Consider the following 24725-nt stretch of genomic DNA (forward strand, 5'->3'; position numbering starts at 1 on the left):
TACTAAAATTCAGAAGACTGGTTCTAAGAAATCTTCCTGGCAATAGAGAAAATGGATGTCATAAAAAAAAAAAAAAACTCCCCTAATTTGTGTCTCTAATTCTAACAAGTCCAGTGGGTGTTCATTTGAAAGTGCCCTGCAGATTAGAATGGCGTGTCACCCGCCCCACATATGAAAGGCTTATTGACATGAATTGTTCAAGAAAGGCAGCCTTTTTCAATATCTCAGGCATTCATTTTTATTTGAGGCAGGCAATAGTTATTAATTTATTTCTTGAGGCACAAACATCAAAATTTAGTCACTGGCTTATACTAAAAATAGTGAGAAGTATTTAATGCCCAGGCAGCCTCACAAATTATAGTGGAGGTGGGATAGGATAGGAAAATCTTTAAAATTCCCATAGAAAGAAATTTCTGAACACTTGTGGCTAACTAGGATAACCCATGTAAAATAAATTATATTACTAGACTCTAGAAAAGACTCCCTATTCTTTAGTCTATTTAATAAAAAATCCAAATGGCTCAACTAAAAGATTTCCTCTGAATAGTATTTTGATGATGACTAGAGTTCATTAAATATGTCCATTGTACTCCTACCCCATGAACACTTAAACTTTCTGTAGTACATTTGTGTTTATTTTGCTTTAACTTCAGTGATTTAACAGATTATGTAAAGCAATCTACAAATTCTTCTTAATCACTTTTCTAACTAAAATGTAAGGTGTGACAATGTTCACATGTTCAAGATAGCTTCTTATAATTCAACTAGAGGCCCGGTGCATAAAATTCGTGCATGGGGGGTCCCTTCAGCCCAGCCTGCACCCTCTCCAATCCAGGGCCCTCGGACATGCCTCTCACAATCCAGGACCACTGGCTCCTAACTGCTCACCTACCTGCCTGCCTGATCACCCTTAACTGCTCCCCTACCTGCCTGGTCACCCCTAACTGCCTCACCCACCACTGGCCTGGTCACCCCCAACTGCCCCCATCACTGGCCTGGTTGCCCCTTACTGCCCTTGTTGCTTGCCTGGTCATCCCTAACTGCATCCCCACCCCCGCCGGGCTGGTTACCCCCTAACAGCCCCTACGCCCCCATGGCCTGGTCACCTCTAACTGCCCCTCCTGCTGGCCTGGTCGCCCCATGAAGCCTGCTGTTCAGCCATTTGGTTGCCCCTCACTAACCCCACTGCTGGCCTTGTTGCTCCACACAGCCTGCTGTTTGGTTGTTTATGTTACTGTGACAGCATCCTGGACAATTTACATATTCCTTCCTTTATTATTAGTATAGAAGATACAGAATTCTTCAGCAATAAAGGATCTGGCTTATGAAAATACTGAATTACATGATACAGGAGCCCCAGAGTGTACAACAGCATGGGTGGATATGGAGATTATTATGCTAGTGAAATAAGCCAGTTAGAGAAAAACAAATACCACATGATCTCACTTATATGTAGAATCTAATGAATGAAGTAAACTGACAAACAAAATGGGTCCAGAGGTATGGATGTATGGAACAGAATGACAGATCTCAGTGAGGAGGGGGTGGAGAGGACTGGAAGAGATTAACCAAAGAACATATATGCATTTATGCATAACCCATGGATACAGATAACAACATAGGGAAGGCCTGGGGTGGGAACTGGATGGAGGGGGCAAAAGAGGAGAAATGGAGGGACATCTGTAATATTGTCAATAATAAAAAAAAGTTTATATTGGGACAGGTAATTTTTGAATAATTTATTCTTTTCTTATAAATATACTAATGCTAATTTAAGGAAACTTTGAAAATATAGAAGTGAACAAGTTTTAAAAATCAACTACAATTTCACTGTAAAGATGTAAGCTCTGATAATATTTTATATATATTAATCCAGCATTCCAGCATTTATATATCTATATTAGAGGCCCAGTGCATAAATTTGTGCATGGGTTAGGGGGGCCTTTGGGGGCAGGGCCAGTCACGGGGAGGTGCTGCAGGAGGTTGGCTGGTCAGTCCCACCCCCTCTTGGAGTGAAGGGTGCAATAAGGGGCAGGTCAGCCAGGGAGAGGGGCCTTGGGAGGTGGCCAGCTGCCCTCTCCCCCCCCCCCTTCCCATCAGGCTGGTTTGCTGGCTGCAGTGGGCATCATAGTGATTGATCATTCCAGTTGTTCTAGCGTTACGGTCCCTGGCTCGCTCGCTCTCTCTCTCTCTCTCTCTCTCTCTCTCTCTCTCTCTATATATATATATATATATATATATATATATATATATATATTTACTAGAGATTCTTACTAGTAAGAATATAATACATATAATTTTAATTTGGGAATTTTTCACTTTGGGTAATATTATATCTTCTGCTTTCAATATATTTCAATACATTTCAATACATTTCAAACAATTATACCATGAGTTTGCTGACCACTGGTCTATAATATTTTATTTTTAATGGTTGCAGTGTTTCATAACAAGGGCTAATAATTAAATACTTATGCTACATGCCAGTCATCACTGTCATTTAGTTAAAACTCATGACAATTCTATAGGGCAGATGATATTATAACCCCATTTTAAAGATGAAGAAACTAAGGCACAGAGAGGTTAAACCACTTACCCAAATTCATGTGACTTGTAAGTGGCAGAGCTGAGATTCAAATTCAAACAGTCTACTTCTAGCCTGCTCACTTAATGAGGCCACAGAATACCTGATGGAACCACATATTGCCACACAATAGTTCAAGTAACAGGGTTTCTACTGGGGAGCATTTTGGTTGTTTGTAGGTGGTTTTTTTTTTTCTGTAATAAATCTTTACACACACAATTTCCCCCCATATTTCTAATCATTTCATTAGGAAATATATTTATTTCAAGAAAGGCTGTGACCATATTTAAGAGGTATATATTCTATCCTGACATATTCATGAGAGGATCATTTTAAATTTCTAACTTTAACTTGTCCTTTCCAGAAAAGAATTCTATTCTGGTTTTTAAGACTACAGTTCTAACTCTCCATAGGTGGTCAGACAAGTGAGAAATAAAAATGCTTTGTGCCATCATTACTTTTATTTTTGACAGGACTATTTATAATTTACTCAGTATATGCAATTTTTATTTTCCCTGAAGGATCCCCAAAAATGCGTTATCTACTAGGTTACAATATTGTGATTTGTAAGAAATATGTATTTGTTCTCTCAGATAACCAAATATATGTAACTGAAGGTCAGGATGGTTCAAGGTCTTTTGAGAGGGAAGGAAAAGTAGTCTAGAAGATAAATAGAGAAATAGTGATAAATAGAGAAATAGTGATAAATAGAGAAATAGTGGTATATCAAGCCTTTATAATTAAGGAAGGGTAGGTCAGGGTAAGAAGTCTGGACTTTATTAGGCAATAGAAAGTCAATAAGATTTGTTTTTTGGTTTGCTTGCTCATATTTGTGTGTGTGTGTGTGTGTGTGTGCACACGCGTGAATGTGCATGTTTGGGGTGGGGGGAGGGGAGAAAGGTGAAGAAATAATGGTAGCAAAGTTACTTTTTATCAAGAATAATCTGACAGTATTTTGTTAAATGGATTTACTAAAGAAATGCTTATATCGGTAACAACCCCCAAATAGCAGCAGTTTAACATATTTAGCATTCCAAGTGGATGCTCCTGTTTAGCAGAGAATTTCCTTCTTGTGATCACTGAGGAACCCAAGCTCCTTCTGTCGTGTGCTTCTGCGTGTCCCTAAAGCCTCAGGGTCTCTGTGTTCAGCCAGTGGAAGGGGAAGGAGACTAGGGAGAAGCTCCATCTACTTCTCAGCCACCTTAGACCCGAAGCGACACCTTCACCTTCACTCCCATTCCTTTGGATGTGATGGGAACCTGGAGATGCAGCCTATGACTAGGAGACACACAGCAGCAGCGAGACCTCCCTGTGGATGGGCATTACAGGGAACTAACTGGTGGACAGATCTATTTTTCAAAGGAAAATGCTAGAATGGGAGGCTCCTTTACAGAAGCCTATGTGAGGAGAAATTCCAGCCTACACCAGAATATGGGCAAAAGGAATGGGCAGGAGGGGATGGGCACCAGGTTTTGTCCTAGGTTATATTTCTGAAGTAATTCTGAATCAAGTATAAATTGAGAAGGAGTTTCATAACAACTTGTGAAATAAAAATAGAATTATATATAGAATGTAGAATTTCTAAATTTAGAATTGGGAGGTCATCTCCCAACTTCTCTCAGGTAGTTATTTTTTGTTCTCAGGACAATGGTGCAGTCAACTCTGGGCCACAGTTTAAGTAAAAGAAAACACACACACACACACACACACACACACACACACACACACACAAACTTACTGAGTTTAATCGGAAGTCAGAAATTGAGGAGTGAGATGCTTTTCAGTGAGGCTATTAGGATAACTCTCCTACATCATCCTAATCCCAATGTTCTTTCCTAAAAATAGATGAGAACCGTGTCCCATATTTTACACTAATTTACTTAGAGTTGATTTATATTTCACTTTCTTCTCCCAGTGGGCTTAAATACAGTCTATGAAACCTGATTCCATACTACACCCTTTTTGATTCTCAGAGAAAGCCTAGTGGTAATATTATACTCACCTTTCCCACGGGTTTGCACAAGGATTAACTAATAAAGAGGATTGTGAAGTGCCTTTCTGAACAAATGTGTAATCACTGGATGATTTAAGTGCTGTGAAAGCCTGTTCTAATTGTTGTTTTGCTTTCATTAACCATCCCTGGAACAAGCTCTGGGCTTTTAATTATCTTCATACTCATTTTGAGGATTAGAAAAGGTGGGAACCCCTTGTTAACCTGACTGTGAGATAACAAAATTAATATACTGGCACCTGACTACAGTACTTGGTTATTATTTTCTAATTGCTAAACAGAAGGAATTAATAAAGACAAAGAGCAATGGCCCTCATTAACTAAATCTAAAATTTCCATATCACAGCCTGAGGTTGAGCACACCTGTGTATGTGTATGCGTGTACAAGTGTGTGTATGCGCACGTGAGTGTGTGTGTGTGTGTGTGTGCGTGTTTACATGTAGAGACTTTCTGTAGAAAAATGTCTGTGAATGTGAGACTGATCAAAGTGCCCTGTGATAAAACAGGAACCCTGACAGAAAAAGAACAGAAAGTCAGAAACTCAGAGAGAAACTTCAGAGTTTTTTCTAAATGTATGAAATGTAGGTTTCGACAATTATTATTTAACATTGTGAAGCAAGTGCCTAGGGGAGCCATCAGCAGTGACTCCAAGGAGGAAAACCCTCTGGCACACCTGGGGGTGCGTGGGATGGGGGTAGGAGAGTTAATTTGAATTTAATCTGTGGGGTGGGATCACTTTTATCTTTTTATACAAACTACATTTCTCTCAGCATTATGGTTGTTTTCCTTGGGGAATGACGAAGTAAAGCTTTAATCTTTCTGAAGCTGCCTGGGGCAGGACAGGTATCACTATTCTGATTTGCAGACATGGTGACAGTTAGAGGGGAACTGGGTGTGGCAGAATAACAGCCAAAGAATCACCTAATACAGCTATACAATCCAATCCCAATACCTCTCACTTCCCATAAACACAGGGAGCTTTCAGCTTCTAGAAATGGAGAAAACAGACTAAATTTGGGGTTAATATTCTTTCTACTACTTAGGGTACTGGGGCTGAGGAAAAGTGATCAGCCAGCCTGGCCAGTGTTCTCAGTGGTTAGAGCACTGGCCCACACACTGAAGGGTGGCTGGTTTGATTTTCTGTCAAGGCATGTACCCGAGTTTCAGGTTCAATCTATGGCCCCAGTTGAGGCACATGTGGGAGGCAACCACTTAATGAGTTTCTCTAACACTGATGTTTCTCTTCCCCACACTCATTCTTTCCTTTGTCTCTCTACCCCATCCTCCCTTCCACTCTCTCTGGAAATCAGTGAAAATATATCCTCGGGTGAGGATGAACAACAACAAGAAAAAGTGATCTGCTAAAAGGCCACAGGGCAGGCAGCACAGAAAGGCAGAGATCTTCACTGCTGGATGGTTAGGACCCGAAGAAGGTACTTTGGTTGCAATGAGGACCATTAACCGATGTCACATAGGAAATTCCCTGCCTCTAATTCTCAATTACTGGCACAACTGGAAGAAAAAAAAGAGATCATTAAAAACAAACAAACTAAAAGCATAGAAAAGCTGATAACCTCTCATTATTTGGCTCTGGGAATGCAGCCCAGACTATAAACACTGAAGTGAAATATATCCTTGAGCATTAAGGATGACACAAAGCAAGGCCCAGGCTTTCCCCAAAAAGTTAGGGGTCAGGCAGTCCTGGGTTCAAATTCTGACACTACTACTAACCTCTCTGTACTCAGTTTCTTTTTATTTTTACAAAAATATATTTTAATTGATTTCAGAGAGAGAGAGATAGAAACATTAATGATGAGAGAGAATAATTGATCAGCTGCCTCCTGCACTCCACACACTGGGGATCAAGCTCACAATTGGGGCATATGGCCTGACTGGGAATCGAACCGTGACTCCATGGTTCATAGGTCAAAGCTCAACCACTGAGCAACACCAGCTGGGCCTGTTCTTTGGTTTCTTGATGCATTCATTGAGGACAATTATAAGGCTTATTTCATTGAGTGGTTCTGTGATTTAAATAATAAACCAATACCTGGCTATTATCATTATTGATATTTAATACCTTTCTCACCCAGCCAGATTTAGTCTACTCTGTAGTTGTGTCCTTGGGTATAAATGTAGGAAATAACTTCTACCTCAGAGGATTCTTAACAGGATAAGTAATATGTGTTGGCACATGGGATGGACTTAGCAAATGTTAAGTCTTTTCCTTCCTTTCTCTACATTTTGATGAAATCAATGAAATGCAAAACATTTATTTATAAATTGCCCCTTCCCATAGAGCCGCCATTACCAGGTTTGGATTATTACCAATACAATTACCTTTGCGGTACCTAAACCGTGTTCATACATGTAGGCCAGATTGAACATGGCTTGTGCGCTCTGGTATTTATGGGCTGCGATGTTGTAATGTGTGACTGCTGTTTGATAGTCCTTCTTAGTCCCATAGCCATAGTAATGGTAATCTCCAATTTTCACTCTAGCTAATGCATTGCCTGGTAGAAATATTAGAAAAAAACATAAATGATTCATGTTTAGTTTTTAACAACTCAACCTATAACATATATAAAAGAAAAAAATTACACTCAAGATCCAAGAATCAGGATTAATTATCATCTATGAAAAACAAATATTACACCCAATGCTAGCTATCTTCACTATTGGATAACTCCCATGCTATAGTACAAATAGTTTTAAAGAATAAAAATTGTACCCTAGCCGTGACTCAGTGGATAGAGCATCGGCCTGTGGACTAAAGGGTGCCAGGTTTGATTCTGGTTAAGAGCACCTAACTTGGTTGTAGGTTCGATTTCCAGCCCTGGTCAAGGCTTGTGTGGGAGGTAACTAATACGTGTATCTCTCTCACATTGATGTTTCTGTCTCTCCCCATGCCTTCCATTCTCTAAAAATCAATGGGAAAATATCCTGTGTGAGGATTAACAACAATAAAAATTGAGAATATTGTCTTTTTTACCCCAAAATATATTTTATTAATTTCAGAGAGGAAGGAAGAGGAAGAGAGAGATAGAAACATCAATGATGAGAGAGTATCATTGATTGGCTGCCTCTTGCACGTCCCACATTATGACGGAGCCCACAACCCAGGCATGTGCCCTAAATGGGAATCAAACCATGACCACCTGGTTCATAGGTCGATGCTCAACCACTGAGCAATGCTGTCTGGGTTTAATATATATATATATATTTTAAGATAAGTCACTCTTGAGAAACTGGACTCTACCCATTCTGTCCTTAGATTCACTTCTGAAACTTGACTCTTCTGCATCATCAGTTTCCTCTTCTTTTCCTAGACGAATCCCATCAATCATTCAAACTCACTTGGTATTTTCTATGGAAAAAAACATACCTCTTTCTTTCTCCCATGGTGTCTCTTTCTAACTATTCCCATATTTCTATTCCCTTCATCTCTAAAACTTCACTTCCCCTCCAATCTAGCTTCTGCCCCTCCTCCATGAAATGGCTAATTTTAAGGTAGTCCATTCAGCCAAATCCATTGGCCTCTTCCCTGTCCTCATCTCGATGGACCTCTAAGCAGCCCTCAAGTCACTGGATCTATGTTCCCAAGCAGTTTTCTCTCTTGACATAAATGACCATGCATCCTCTTGATTTCCCTTCTACATCATAAGCTTCCCTTTTCACACCCTTGACTGACTCCTCTCTCTACCCAACTTCTAAATTTTGGAACATTAAGGGCTTGTTATTCAACTCCATTTTTCCCTTTCTTATCTTCTTTCTTTTTTCTCTCCTCCCCCAAACCCTCCTTTTTCCTCTACTCTCCTCTATCTCAACTCTTCCTCTAGGTAATGTCATCTAGTTACATGGCTATCTTTATGTTTATTATTCCTGAATATATTATCTACAGTCCTATCTCTTCCTAAGCCCCATACTCTGATAATTGCCTTATTGACTTCACTGCTTAGATCTAAAACTTAAAACATCCAACAGAGATTTCTAACACCCTGCTACCAGGCCCCCTCCCCTTGCCCCAAACACACACACACACACACACACACACACATCAGTTTCTTTCCTATTTCAGGGCCAGCACCACCAATGTGCAGGACATGAATCTAGGATAATTATTTCTAATTCTTTCCCCTGACTTCAATGACCAAATCCATTTCCAAGTTGGTTCTACCTCTAAAACATACATATTTCTTATATTCTCCATCTAATCCAAACCTGGAGTACTACATTAGCTTCTAAAGTATCCTTTTATTAATCTATTCTCTATACAATAGCCAAGATGATCTTTAAAAACGTAAAATTAAATTATGTTATTTCCCTGTGCTAAATCCCTCCAGTGCTTCAGTTTGCACTTGGGATGATTTCCAGATGTCTTACCTGACCTACAAGTCATGCCTTTTCTGCCTCTCTGACTAGCTAGCTTTCTCACATGTCACTTTTTTTTTTTTTTATATCTTCTAGCCTTCTTCTTCTTCTTCTTCTTCTTTTTTTTTTTTTTAGAACATTTTAAAAAATATATTTTATTGATTTTTTTACAGAGAGGAAGGGAGAGGGGCAGAAAGTCAGAAACATGGATGAGAGAGAAACATTGACCAGCTGCCTCCCTGCACACCCCCACTGGGGATATGCCCACAACAAAGGTACATGCCCTTGACCAGAATCGAACCTGGAACCTTTCAGTCTGCAGGTCGACACTCTATCCACTGAGCCAAACCGGTTCTGGCTAGCCTTCTTAATATTCCTTAAACACATTTGAGTTTATTTGTATGATCTGACGTATATCACTAAGGGCTACAGGACTCCTTCCAAATTCCATTTGGCCTAGTACAATGCCTAAAATCCTTTGGAATTGATTATTTTGGATACTGAAGTTCTTTTAATCTTTCAGAATCCTCTATTAAAATGTAATACCACAAGCCATTTAGCTCTTTCTGAGTAGAGGTAACGTCATACAATCCTTAAACTGCCAAGACATTAGTTATCAGGATTTACTTCCCAGGTACTTCAAACTGTACAGGTAGCTGGCAGCAAGACCTTACAGAAGTGATACCCAGAAAAGGAGTCTGCAAGGACCTAGAAAGGCCAGAGGCCCCAGGAGCCCTGTGAGAAACCCATTCAATCTCTAATTTTCCCCAAATCTGCCTTCCTTTGACTCCAAGATTCCTTTTGGGCCATAAAGCAAAAGGACAGGACTTCTGTGTACTTCTGAGCTGTATAAGCAGTAAGCAGGACCCCTGAGGTCTCTAAGAATAGAAGGCAGTGAACATCAGGTTCTCCTGAGGATTTGGCTGCACCCTAATTAGGGAGATAACTGGGGCATGGAGGGATATCAACAGGCTCCCAGGGGTCACTAGACAAGGGTAGGAATTTCCCCTTCAATTTCATAGTCACAGGCAGTGGTGACTTAGTCCTGATGGCTCACCACCCTCCTCACACATAGTAACTGCTGAAAGAAGCACCACCGGAGACTGATTAGAAACTTTCATTATCAGATTTCCTAACCTCAAGGGAGCATCATCTTTGGGGACACTCATGCCTGACCTCTCTTGTGACAGGTGATTATTTTTAGTGGCCTAACATTTTGTGAATTCTGTTTAATATTAATGTCCCTTCATTTTCTTTTGTGTATGTGTATCTGTCTTTTTTCCTTTTTATTGAATTTGTTGGGGTGACACTGGTTAACAAAATTACACAGGTTTCAGGTGCACAATTCCACAACACATCATCTGCACACTGTATTGTGTGTTCATCACCCCAAGTCAAGTTTCTGTCCATCACCATTTATTCCCTCTCCCCTCATTTTCCTTTCTTTCTTTTTTTTTCAAATGACTTAGATTTAATCATCGTAAGCAAACTAAATGAAAAGCTTACAATAGAGAAGAATTACATGTCAGTGCCTTTTGCAAACTGAGTTGGGACAGAACTGGACTGGGGCTGCCCCTCAACCTATCCTTTCCAAACAAAGACATCCACAGAGTCCCTGCCGTCTGGCCCAGGCAGGGAGAGACTGTTGGCTCACTTTGCCCACCACTCACTCCTGGCCAGCATCAGGAGGCCCGCACTGCTGGTTCTGGTCATCGCCCTTCTTTTTGTGGCCTGAGACGATGTCATCAAATCGCAGCAGCAGAACGGCAGTCTCCACTGCCGTCTTATATATTTGCAATTTTACAGCCAATAGCTCCCAGATGCCCAGTTCTTTCATGTCCACCAAAGTACCGGTTTCACCATTTACACCCCAGGTCTCACAGTTCTCCTAGGTATGCTTGGCCCGAAGCCTCTCCCCTCATTTTCAATGGCTCTTTTCCTTGGTGCAATTTTCACACCATTTTCTGGCTTTGAATAAACAAGTATTTGTTGAAATTGGGCTAATTTGCCACAGCTGAGAGGTTGCTGGTGTTGTTTCTCCACTCCAAACAAGGTCTTTATTGCACTTAGAAAATATAGACTTCTTTTTTAGGGAATTTCTCACTAAAACTGGCTGGATGGCTTGCTGCTGTGTTACCAGTTCAGCTGGGTGTGAGGAGGCACCACTGTGACTTTTTCTTCTGCCTCATATTAACATCAACTGAGAATCACTTTTTATCCCTTTCCCTTCTTATAGAAAAGGGCGATTTAGCCTCAGCATGCGATGATTTTAAGAAACTTAATTGGAAGCAAAATTGCTCTCTTACTGCAAGAGAGTTCTTCACATATCCGAATGCCAACAGTGACAGCTTTGCAGTATCTCTCAGCTCTCAGTAATATAATTGTAGGGAAAGAATGGAATGAGACATAGTGATGCAAATGTCACTTGTCAAAGCTTCCCCAGGAATGCTATCTTAACATTCCTTATGGCATGTGAGCATGTGATCCTTATCAGCAGGGCTCCAGAAAGGAATAGGATCTGGCTAATTAACTCTGTTGCTTTTTGTTTGTTTGTTTTCTGATGCTAACAAGCTAATGGTTATAATAAAGATCTGAAGTTTGTGGCAATCATCGAAGTGATATTTTAAAAGAGAAAAAATAAATAAAAGAGAAATCAAGCAAGTCTTAGATCCATAAGTCATTTTACCTATAAACCCATTGAGACATAACAGACCACATTTTGATTAAATTCAGAAAAAAAAACAAAAACAAAACTCAGCAAATGAGTGAATGAAGCCAGACCCCCAAAAATTGGTTTCTTGAGCAAAACTGTCATGAGTCAAACAACTCTTCTGGTGCCATTGAGACAGAGCCACAGAAAAATTCATATGGTTTGCTAAACTAAGACTTGGAGAAAAGAAAATTTTGGAAATGACCTGAAACCAAAGGCTGATCCTAACATCAGTCTGACCTGAAATACCACCTACTTGTGCACCTCTTTGTCTATTGCCCAAGAACTCAGCTGGAGCAAACCAGATGGATAATGGTGGACAGGGACCAGGTAGTGCTCATTTTTTTAATCTGGTTCTATACCTTGAATGGCAGCTCGATTCCACAGGAGAAGTGCCATTGGATACATCTTCTCTTTTTCAATAATTTTAGCTTTTTCTAAGAAAAAAAAAAAAAGGAGATATTCCATTAGGAAGACTTAAAATACTCCTGTAGTGAAATCATATATGAATATGTATGATTAGAGAATTTTAACTTATCTTACTAGATTCCAAAATGAAGGCTGAATTGCTTTGAGCTACTTCATACCCCATTTCTGCAAGTAGTGCATACTGAACAAGGGAAGAATCTATATCACCATCCTTATAAGCAAAGTATGCTGTCAGGAATTTCTCAGCCCAGTGGCCTAGTTCACAGACACCTTTATAAAGCTGTATATGGGAAAAGAAACCAAGTAGATTAGTTAGACAATATACTTCATTCCAGGTAGGAGATAAATGGCATCAGTCTTCAGCTCCTGCTGGCTGGTCAGGCAAGCATTTCCAGTCTAAAGCATAGCTTTTGCAAATTATTTAGGTTTAAGAGTTAATTCCTTTCATAGACTCAAAGATTACAGGTGCATTTTTGTTTTGTTTTGTTTTGTTTTGAGCTGAAACTTCCTGAGGCTCATTTTATGTTTTGTAATGAACTTTCCTGACTTACAGGTGATTTGGCAGGACAAGACTACATTGACTTCTGTTTTTTTAAATGGGCCTTTCTGGGCACTGCTGCTCTGTAAGGGCAAGTTATAAGGTCACAGCTGATAATGGAAAGGAGGAAATGAAGGGAAGAAAGTGCCTGGGGCTGTAGGTGACATAATCACGAGGGAGCTGTGAGAGTTCTATGGGGACAAATGTCAACTTAGCTGAATAGCCCTTATGTAACCAAAAGAGGTTGGCCATACATAATTCATTAGGAAGTTGGCAAAGGAGCAAATCTAAAGATAGACTATTAGCTGGCAGCTTTTGAACTGAGTTTCAGAAGGGGCCAGATTGCAACATGGATATATTTATATTGGTGCAGCTGAAGTATTTAATAAATCAATGAAGGGCATTAAGGTCCTAAAAGCATTCTTTTGAAAAGTACATCATTGGCTTAGGCTGAAACAATCCACTTTGTCAACCAAATCATCAAATACCTAAAGACACTGCTTTTTGGGAGGAAGTGAACTACATTTTCCAGGCTAGATCAAGCCTTTGATTCCCAAACTGCATTGACTAATCCCATTAGAAGTGCCAAATTGTCCTGGTGATTTGATTGAAGGCTGAGACAGAGCTCCTTAACTGCATTTGAGGGAGCTCTGAACTTGATGAAAAGCCAAATGCAAGAGGAGAGGGATCATTTCTTTTCCTCCCTTTCCAGCTTGAGTTACATCAGTGCTTTCCCTCCCTAACCAATGTCAGTGCTCATGTTGTCAACTGGGAGAAAAGAGGTGATATTTATAAAATCAAAGGCATCAACAATTTAAGGGCAGTATAGCCTCTTCTGTATGATAAATAAAAAGTGCTTTAAAAACATCTCATTATTTACCTCCACAGCAGTTCTGCATGACCTCAACACTCCTGCTCCTGTTGCATACATCTCAGCCAGGTAGTAGATGGCGAGGGGCTGCCCACTTTGAGATGCCAAGTAAAAATATTTGAAGGCAAGTTTATAATCCTTCCAAACTCCAGAGCCAGCTGAAAAGTAAAATGTTTGCGCCATCTCTTATTTATTTTTTACATTATAATCTACGAATATAATGGTCATAGTGATGCCTGCTATTTCAAATAGGGTGGGAAAATCCAACCCAGTTAAGCTGTTCTAGTGCCACTATTTTGTTTGTTTGTTTTTTGGGGGGATGGTGGTGTTGGTGGTGGTGATTTTGATTATAAGTAAGAATATAGAAATCCTTGTTCTTGACCCATTCAGAAAACTGACTGTTTAGTTCATGAAAATATATTCTCAATATGAAAAGGAGATCAAATGCTGGTCTCTGAAGACCAGAGCCCCACCATGATGTATCTCTGCATCCTTATCATCTTTATACCAGGAAACCACAATAGCCATAACTACAGAGTTTGCAGCAGGCAAATCCCAGCTCTAGGAAGCTTTGCTGGGACTCAATGTATGGTCAGAGCAAAGGAATCAACATACTCCCAGCAGCTGGGATTCTTGTCTTGGCTCTCTTTTATGAGTTGGGCACCTCTAGGCACTTCATTTGCAAAAGGAGGAGGTTCCCCTAGTTGGTCCTTAAATTCCTCTCCTACATTAACGTTTAATAGCCTTCAGAAGCATGTCATGTAAAGGCTACTAGCAAAGGCTCTTTAGCAGTGGTTCTCAACCTGTGGGTCGCGACAGGTTTTTAAGGTGGTGAGAGTTATGAGTGTAATTTTTGACAGAGGAAAGAAAGCCAGCCAATAAAGATGGTTAATGAATTGTGGGAGAAATGAGATAATGAGAACCTCTTGGTTCTCAGTCCCCTTCATGCTACCATCACATCTTTATCCTTCCATTTAAAGATGTAGTGCTTCCAATAATATTTTTACTTCACTTTGCCCTCACAGTTCAACCCACTGTATCTGGCTTCTAGACCAACCTGTCCAAGAACCTCACTAACATCCTCGATATTGACAAGTCCCATGGATACTCAGTTCCTCTTTTAAAATTGAGAACCAGGCTTCTTGCTGCATTCAGAGGGATGCTCACTCATTTACTCTTTCTTGAAAGTTCCATCTTTTGGCTTCCTAAGATCCTCCTCAAACCCCCACCCCCCTGCTCCCACCTCCTCTAACCAAGCCTTTCCAGCCTTCTTGTGACCAGTCTTCTCTGTTCATCTTTTTAATGGCACTGAGGATCACCATATTTCTAACCATGGTCCTCTCACTCTCATTTGCAACTCAGTTATTCTTAACAAACACCTGCAAATTGATGTTTGTCATGTCCCAAATGTTTTGCTCCAAATCTGACCTTTCTTGTTAGTTTCTTTAAAAAATATATATTTTTATTGATTTCAGAGAGGAAGGGAGAGGGAGAGAGAGAAACATCAATGATAAGAGAGAACCATTGATTGGCTGCCTCCTGCACACCCCCTATGGGAATCAAGCCTGCAACTGGGGCATGTGCTCTTCACTGGAATTGAGTCCTGGACCCTTTAGCCCAAAGATTGATCCCCTATCCATTGAGCCAAACCAGCTAGGGCTCTTCTGAGTTCCATATTTGTTTCTGGATATGTATACTATTGGATATCACAAGGCAATTCAACCTTTTCTAAGGTGTGTTTCCTGACTCTGAACCTCCTTGCCTCCTCCTCCCAATCGTATTCTTTCCTTTCATCTTCTTTAAATTCCCACTCAAATTGCTGCCTGAATGTTCTATCTAAACCACACATACCGGTCCTTTGATTTTTGTTTAAAAAGGAGTAAAGTTAATAATGATATTCATAGCACTTACAGTAGTACATGAAGCCTAATTGAAACTGTGCATTGGGCCATCCTTTCTCTGCAGCTTTCTGAAAGTATTTAAGTGCTTCACCATAATTCTGCAAGATAATTATACTCTATTATTCAGAGGTATAGGTATAACTCCATGGTAACAATTGCCTTCTACTTTTTAAAAAGAGTGTAGATAGTGCCCTATGTGATTTAGGCTAATTAAAATAGTTTCACAAGTATTATACATTTTGTTTCATTATTAAATTATGTTAGGAAATAATTATCTCATTTTCAGTGTAAATTATAACTTTTCCTATCTTGATAGTAAGTCTTGTTAGACATTGGGGAAGGTCACTCAAAGACAGAGGCTATCAAATTTCTCTATTAAAAACATCCTCAGGGGTTAGATGATTTTTAAGGTTACTATTACATTTGGCTATTATTTCTTAGGTAATGATTAGGGTTTGTAATTCTTGTCACAAGGCTGTTCTATGTCTTTTTGGCAAACATTTCACTAGATTATTTTATTCTCTATTATCAGATGTAATCGTTTGTCAAACCAGGTAATAGAGACTAATTTCTTTAAATTAATCAATGACGATGAATTTTACTTTATAAGTTGCTAGAAACATGTTGAAAATATAATGGGAATTATTTAACTTACCACAGGAACGCCTTTTCCATAAAAATAAAGAAGACCAAGCCCATGAAGACCAATTGCATTTCCCTAAAACAGTTTTAAAAATCCAAGGTAAGTTTCAGAAGAATTCATGATAAAGAAAATTACTGAAAAATCACTCAAAATATTTGAATTTCACCCCATAGTGATTAATTAAAGCAGTTTAATCAGGCAGTTGCCAAGTTATTCTGACTCTCTCTAGTTTCTCCTTTCATACCTTCATATTTCCCTCTGACTGAAAAACAAAACAAAACAAAACAAAAACAAAAACAAAAAAAAACAGAGGAAAATGAAAGTAAAATCCTTCCTTCATTCTTTCATTCAGATTTCATTTATTGCTCTCCCTGTGTGTGACTCCTTAAGAGGCATGGGGCAGAGGAGGGAGGTGAAAGGTAGAAGATGAATAAACCATGATCCTTGTCTTAGAAACTTCACAGGTTAGTGATCTCTGACTCACTAGGTAGCTCTTCTTATTTTAAAGTGATCATGCCAAATGTGGTAAGTCCTATAATAGAATTTGGTGGGTTCCTAGAAGAGGAACTGCCTGGATCAGCTTAGGGTCTGAGGAATTTGGGCTGTCAGACTTAGCCACATTTGAGCTTCATCTTGGACTATATATAAGAATTTTCATGAAGGGAGAAATTTATCCAGACACTTGTTACCTGCTTTGGTCAAAGGAGATTACAACAAATGGCCAAATAACATTTTAGTGTGTGAATTTCAATCAAGTCATTATGAATGGTCAAGCATTGTTGATATATATTACTTTATGCAAACATACCTTATGGAAGGGAGTACTTAGCACTTTAGTATTTAGTACATATTCAAAAATATTTATATTTAGCATATTAATCATTGATGAAGTAACTTCCCCACCAGAAAACTTACTTTTTCTTTCTATCTGCCATCATGCATTTCATCCTGTAGTAATTAAGTAAGGAGCTACACTTGGCTACTTGGCTTTCATTCAGCAGATCTATACGATTGTTTTATTGGTTTATAGTATTTTCTCTGGAACTAGTTCTAATAGAAAACTCTCCAGAATTCTCACCACCTAAATGTAATTATTATAGATGAAGCCAGAGTACCCCTCAGTGATACAGGAATAGCACACAACTAGAGAAGGCATACTTAAAAGACTACTTTAAGATTCCAAAGTTTGGGGCAATGAATATGAAAGGGCCAGCTATTGTTAAATTTATTTAATTAAGTACAGTGTTTTATTTTTTGATGCAATTGTAAATGGGATTGTTTTCTTAGTTTTGCTTACCAATAGTTCAGGACTTAGTATAAAAATGTAACCAATTTCTGAATATTTATTTTGTATCTGCTACTTTACTGAATTCATTTATCAATTCTAGTCATTTTCCCCCTGATGGAATCTTTATAGTAATTGTTATACATTATCATGTCATTGCAAATGATGACAGTTTTACTTCTTCCATTCTCATTTGTAGTCAGTCTGTTTAGGTTTTTTGTATCTACTTGATTCAGTTTTGAGAGATTGAATGTTTCTAGGAATTTATCCATTTATTCCATACTATCCAATTTGTTGACATATAGTTGTTTGTAATATATATATATATTTTAAATAATCCTTTGTATTTATATGGTGTCAGTTACTTCTCTTCTTTCATTTTTTAATTTTATTTATATAGGTCCTCTCTTTTTCTTGATGAGTCATTTATCTTCACAGAGAAACAGATTTTGGTTTCATTGATCTTTTGCATTTTTTAAGACTCTATTTCTTTTATTGCCCCTCTGATCTTTATTATTTCCTTTCTTCTACTCACTTTGGTCTTTGTTCAGTGCTCTTTCATTAGTTCTTTTAGGTGTAAGGTTAGATTATTTATTTGAGATTTTTCTTGTTTCTTGAGATAGGCCTGTAATGCTATAAATATCCCTCTTAGTACTGCTTTCACTGTGTCCTATAGATTTTGAGTTGTTGTGTTCTCATTTTCATGTGTCTCAAGGCATCGTTTGATTTCTTCCTTGATTTTCTTATTAATCCATTCATTATTTAGTAACATTATTTAGCCTCCATGTTTTAGTGTGTTTTTCAGTTTGTCTTATAATTGATTTCTAGTTTCATAGCATTATGATCAGAGGAGATATTTGATATAGTGTCAAGCTTCTTAAATTTATTACAACTTGTTTTATGTCATAATATGTGGCCTTTCCCAGAAAATGTTCTGTACTTTTAACAAATGTATATTTTGCTGCTTTGGGATAAAATGCTCTGGAAATATCAATTAAATCCATCTGATCTAGTGTGTCATTTAAAGCTTCTGTTTCCTTGTTGATTTTCTATCTGAAAAATCTATCTATTGGTATCAATGAGGTGTTAAAATCCCCTAGTATGACTATTATGGTGGACCTCTTCTTTCTTTATATCCACCAAGATTTGCTTTATGTATTTAAGTGCTCCTATGTTGCATGTATAAATATTTAAAAGCATTATATCCTCTTGTTGAATTGTTCCCTTTTTCATTATGCAGTATCCTTCTTTGTCTCTTATATATAGACTTTGTTTTAAAATATATTTTGTCTTACTTAATTATTACTACCCCAGCTTTTTAAATTTTCATTTGCATAAAATATCTTTTTCCATCCCTTTATTTCAGTCTCTGGGTGTCTTTCATTCTGAGGTGGGTCTCTTATACCAATCCAGGCATCTTCAAACTACGGCCCGCGGGCCACATGCGGCCTGCAGAGGAGTCTGATCCGGCCCGCCAGGTTTTTTGGGCAGTGAGCGCAGCCGAGGTGTTACAGTAGGAATTAGTAGTTCATATAGTCCGGCCCTCCAGCTCTCTGAGGGACCGTGATCTGGCCCCCACTTTAAAAAGTTTGAGGACGCCTGACAGTATATACTAGTATATTGGTCTTGCTTTCTTATCAATTCAGCTACCCTTTATCTTTTGATTGGAGTTCTTAAACCATTTAGATTTATAGTGATTGTTGATAGGTACATAGTCATTGCTACTTTATTCTTTATAACTATGTTCCTTTATTTCCACTTTCTTTTCTTATAGAAGTCCCTTTAACATCGCTTGTAATACTGGGATGGTGGTAAAAAACTTCTTTAGCTTTTTTTGTCTGGGAAGCTCTTTTTCATACATTTTAAAATGATAGCCTTGCTGGATAGTCTTGGTTGTAGGTCCTTGTTTTTCATCACTTTGCATATTTTATGCATATCCCTTCTGGCCTGAAATGTTGCTGTTGAGTAATCAGCTCTTAGAGGAACTCCCCTATTGCCAATTAACTTTCTCATGCTGCTTTTAAGATTTCTTTATTGTTAACCTTTGCCATTTTAATTATGATGTATTATGGTGTGGGCCTCTTTAGGTATATCTTGTTTGAGGCTCTCTGCATTTCTGGACTTGTATGTTTTTTTCCTTCACTGGATTAGGAAAGTTTTCAGTTAGTCTTTCTTCAAATAGGTTCTCAATCCCTTGATTGCTGTCTTCACCCTCTGGTACCCCTCTGATACAGATGTTGTTACACTTCATGTTGTCCTTAAGGTCTCTTAAACTATCCTCATTTTTTAAAACCCCCCCCCCCCCCGCCTTTTTTTTTCTGTTCTGATTGGGTGTTTTCTGCTACATTGTTTTCAAAATCATTGATTCGATCTTCTGCTTCATCTAACCTATTGTTGATTCCTTCTAGTGTTTTTTTCATTTCAGATATTATATTATTTGTTTCTGACTAGTAGATCTTTTTTATGATTTATGTATTTTTTTTTTTAAGCTGTTGAAATTCTTGCTAACTTCTTTGAGCATTTTTGTAACTACTGTTTTGAATTCTACATCAAGTAGATTGCTCATGTCCATTTCCTTTAGTTCTTGTTCTGGAGATTTCTGTTCTTTCATTTGGGGCATGCTTCTTTGTCTCTCCATTTTGGCTGCCTCTCTGTGTTTGTTTTTGTGCATTAGGTCAATCTGTTATGTTTTCCTGTTTTGGCAGGGTGTCCTTATGTAGAAGGTGTCCCATGGAACAGTCTCCCCGATCACCTGAGTACTCCAGGAATGTCCCTGTGTGGGTTATGTAAGCCTTCCAATTATAGATGAGTTTTGACTGCTGTTTGCCCCTCTTTGCAAGAGGTTGTCACTCTGGCTAGCTGACTGTGAAAACTAAATCCAACCATAGTGTGTGAGCTACTATGCAGGTATTGTCCACACTAGCCTCAACAGAGTTTGGGCCTGCTGAGTCTCACTTTGGATGCAACTCTTGTGGAGTTAATTGGGTTCTGCTCTGATATTGTCTGTATTCTGCTATAGGATGTGCTGATTCTGGAACCTCTTGGGAGGGAGTCTGGTGCAGGTCAACGTCAGATGCTGCCTGTGACTGACCCTAAGAAACCTCTTCGTAGCTACAAAGTGATCCACAGTTTGCTGCTGCCCTTACTGGGCCTGGGTGTGTGTTGAAAGTGCCAAGCTCTATACGAAGGGCAGCTGCATCCCGCATCAAACTGGGGGACAGGTCAGCATAAGGTCCAATGCTTCCTGATAGCTGCCTCTGCCTACCTTCACCTGCTGGCTGCCTGTTAGGCTCAGTCACTGAAATAGCCTCTGGTGGTACTCAAGTTACATGAGGTAGGCTCTCAGTGAGTAATTAAGTAGGGGCAAGTGGTATTTACTTGACCGATACAGATCCAAACTCTGTGTAGTGCTGGATCTGACTCAACTCCACAAAAGTCCCAAAGTACACCAATGCCAACTACTACCCATCAGGCCCCTGCAGACCTTTGTGGTGGGACAGGTCTCAGGGAGTCATCAGCGTGAGACCTGCAGAGCTTATTGGGCCCAAACAGAACAGTTTGGCCATGGGAAGGGAGGACTCTGCACAGGAATATTGTGAGGAATTCTGTGGAGACTTCTTTAAGAGCCTGAGCTCAGCAGTGTAAGGTGGCAAGGAGTTGGGAGGGTGGGGATAGTGGATCTGCTGTGGGGTGGCCATGCCAGCCAGACTCTCAGGAAGGGGAGAAATGGACTCAGTCTCTGATACAACTCCAGTCCACCCAGACCTCCACCACATGTGTAGGCAGTCAAATCCTTTGCAGTGAGCTCAGCAAGATGGGGTGACAGGGAGCCAGGAGGGTACTGCATTTCCTAAGGCTATTGCATTTCCCTGGGTTGATGCCCTATGGAGGGGCGTGCTCAACCCAAGAAAGATGGCCTCGATGGGTGGTGGGGGAAAGGGACACAACTTAGGGACTCTAGCAGTTGTCCCTTCAGCGCCCTTCTCTTACTTTCCCTTGAGAACCACTCAACTTAGTCTCTCCTCACACACTCTAGACTGCTCAGAACTGCCCTCCCTCTGCTGGAGCCAGGGTAAGTGGCTGTGAACAAGATTTTGTGTACTGGCCCTTTAAGAGGATGCCTGGGTTTCTATTAATAGCACACTCATCTCTCCCTGGCAGAAAGAATCCCTGCTGATTCTCATAGCCTAGCTCTGGTGCTTTGGTTTGGGGAGCCAGGTGTGGGGTTGAGATCCCATGCTCCTCAGAGAGAACCTTTGCAGCTGAGATATCCCTCTAGAATTTCAGCTGCCACCTGTGGGAGCCAGGCCAGGCCTTGGCAAGTCTCTGCCCGTCCTACCAGTTTCTTTTTTTTTTTTCTTTTTTTTTTTTTTATATTTTTTATTGATTTTTTACAGAGAGGAAGGGAGAGATATAGAGAGCTAGAAACGTCGATGAGAGAGAAACATCGACCAGCTGCCTCTTGCACACCCCCTACCGGGGATGTGCCCGCAACCAATGTACATGCCCTTGACCGGAATCGAACCTGGGACCTTTCAGTCCGCAGACCGATGCTCTACCACTGAGCCAAACCGGTTTCGGCCCGTCCTACCAGTTTCAATGTATAATAGCTTCTGTAAATCCTTCTGTTCAGTTGGTCTTCAGTTGGTTATTCAGGTTAATTATTCTATATGTTAGTTATAATTCCAGTTTGTTCCTACTCTGCTTTATCCTCGCAGCTGTTATATGGAATAGTGGCCTTATAGGTCAGCTTTTCCTATTTTCCAAAAAAAAAAAAAGCTGGATATTGAGATTTTAATATGAAATTTTATAATTTTAAAAACACTTTCTGAGCTAAATATAACATGTGTAGGCAATCGCATTATATATAACTTCCACTTTAGGGCTCTTGCTTAGGTTAACTGACATGAACTCAGTGAGCAAATGATCATTTATCTGGCAAATATTGTACTAAGACTGTAGCCCTTTTATAATTGAGGAGACATGACTTCAGATAGCAGGAGAGACAGCACAAGGTAGAAGCAGTGAAGTTCCAGCAGTAGGTAGCACGGATGCAGGGCAATTTCAGAAGAGAAAAAAGATTATGTGAGCCAAGGAGGATAAGGGTGGCTTTGTGCAGGAAGAGAGGTTAAATTCTCATCTGGCAGATGGGTAGGATTCAGAATGGGAGAGTCTGGGAAGGGAGAAGGAAGGACAAAAGTATGGAGATGAGGGTGGACCTGATGTGTTCAGAGGTATGAGTGAGAAAACCAGAAGAATATGGGCCCATCCCAAGAAGCTAGAAACAACAATTAGGAAGGATATATGCACCCCTATGTTCATAGCAGCACAATTTACAATAGCTAGGATTTGGAAACTGCCTAGGTGCCCATCAGCAGATGATTGGATCAAAAAACTATGGTACATCTACACAATGGAATACTATGCTGCCATAAAAAGAAGGAATTCTCATTGTTTGCAGCAACCTGGATGGAATTGGAGAACATCATGCTGAGTGAAATAAGCCAGTCAATGAAAGAGAAATACCACATGACCTCACTCATTTATGAATATTAAAGAACATTATAAACTGATGAACCAAAAGATAGATATAGAGACAGTAAAGCAACAAGCAGACTGTCAAATTACAGCAGGGAGGGAAGGGAGATCTGGGGAAGATAAGAGATCAACTGAAAGACTTGTATACATGCATATAAGTACAACCAATGGACACAAAACTCTGGAGAGGGAGGGCATGTACTGGAGGGGGGGAGCAATGGTATATGTACACAGATAATAATTAAAAAAAAAAAAAGAATATGGGCCCATATCACATAGAATAAATGTTTATGATTTTGAGTAAATAAAAATCCAAAGAGGTTATAACGTTTATATCTTTGCATCCTGGTACTGATATTACCTAAAAGCAAATTGAAAACACAATGGTTTAAAAAAAATTATCAGTGAAAGAAGAGTATGAATGTGCAAAGAGTGAAAGATAGAATTTTTTTTTACTTTACTAATGACCCAAAGTAAGAAATCTAACTGTGTAGGTGCTGATAAAGGAAAAAATGGCCTCCATCCTAGAATATTGGTGATGTCAACCCAATGCCATTCAGAGCAACTTCTTTAAATACATGTCAGATTTCCTCTGTAAACGAAGGTAGCTCAGGTTTAGAACTTGAGTAGCTCAGATCACTGCTGGTTATACAACCCTGGATAGTTTGGGAGCTGGGTTAATTTACACACTCAGCTTCCTGGCATCATTCCTCTGGACTGACAAATCAGCATTATTTGCCAGGTTCTAAGAGATCTTCCCATTACACTACCTCTTTTTCAGTTGGCTTTCCCTTGTCATCCTAATCGAATGGTACTTCAGATAACTGTCTTGCTGCACCACAATTTCATATAAATTACAAGGAAGAGGAGCCTCCTACCAGCCTTCTCAGTAATTTACACCACAATAGCAGCAGCACCAAAGTGCTAGTCACTTATAAATAGGCTCCTAAAGCAGCATGTGGGTTTTTAAAAAAGAACAGTAAAAATATTCCCCAGTTTGAGCACATCTTTACTGCTAGTGTTATAGTATGACTTAGACAACACAATGTTTTCTATTGTGTAGGGATAGAAAGTTTATTAGGTCCATTCACCAACATTAGGTTGATGGGTGTTGCCATTAGGAGCTCTTTATGTACTAAAGGGATTCAGAGTAGTCTACTAAGTTTTATCTGACAAATACCAGTCTCACTGAACCTAGGAATGAAGGCAAAACTTCAATGGCAGGATCCAAATAACACCATTTATATATTCCCTCACATATTCAATCCATTTTGTCTTAGCTATGCTTTGAAGCTCTCTATATCTAACTGGTCCCAGGCTGCAAAATATAATAGCAGACACATACCACTTACAATGTGTCAGGCAATGCTTTATCTACTTTATAACAGGAGACACAGAAATATTAACTCAATAAATCCTGACAACAACAATATGAGCCAAATCTTCTTACACTCCCATTTTATAGATGGGGAAATTGAGGCACAGAATGGTTAAGTACTTGCTCATGGTTACATCGCTAGTAAGCAGCAGGGCTGGCATTCAAATTAAATGTCTCCAGAGCCTTGCTTTCAACCATCTTGTCCTGGCTACCTCTCTGACAACCTTCTTCTCGGGCCAGGAGTATTTCTGCTTTAGGGTAAGATCGAATGGGAGAAAACTGGGCATTTCTTTGTTGTTTTTGTCCTGAAAGAATTGCTTTATTGATTGAGTTTTCTCTTCCTCTGTCCTTATCTTTTTTATTTCTTGTTTTATGAGCTAGATAGCCTCATCTACAGCATGAGAGAAGGGAAAGCATGGGAGAGGGACTCCTCCTGCTAGGAGTCACTGGCATTTTCCATTTACCA

General features: G+C 39.4%; 1 protein-coding gene across 1 annotated transcript in view; it reads right to left on the bottom strand.

Moving 5' to 3' along the window:
- The window catches only part of SEL1L2 (SEL1L2 adaptor subunit of ERAD E3 ligase), an 80039-nt gene that overhangs the window by 1828 nt on the left and 53486 nt on the right, over window positions 1-24725 (bottom strand). The window contains exons 13-18 of the mRNA XM_036419927.2: window positions 16071-16133; window positions 15426-15513; window positions 13524-13672; window positions 12220-12385; window positions 12039-12113; window positions 6936-7108 (exon numbers count right to left, since the gene is read on the bottom strand). Of these exons, the coding sequence (XP_036275820.2) occupies window positions 6936-7108; window positions 12039-12113; window positions 12220-12385; window positions 13524-13672; window positions 15426-15513; window positions 16071-16133 (714 nt within the window). The remainder of the gene's footprint in view (window positions 1-6935; window positions 7109-12038; window positions 12114-12219; window positions 12386-13523; window positions 13673-15425; window positions 15514-16070; window positions 16134-24725) is intronic.

The sequence above is a fragment of the Pipistrellus kuhlii genome, unplaced genomic scaffold (assembly GCF_014108245.1).
Source record: "Pipistrellus kuhlii isolate mPipKuh1 unplaced genomic scaffold, mPipKuh1.p scaffold_m20_p_6, whole genome shotgun sequence".
Taxonomy (NCBI): Eukaryota; Metazoa; Chordata; class Mammalia; order Chiroptera; family Vespertilionidae; genus Pipistrellus; species Pipistrellus kuhlii.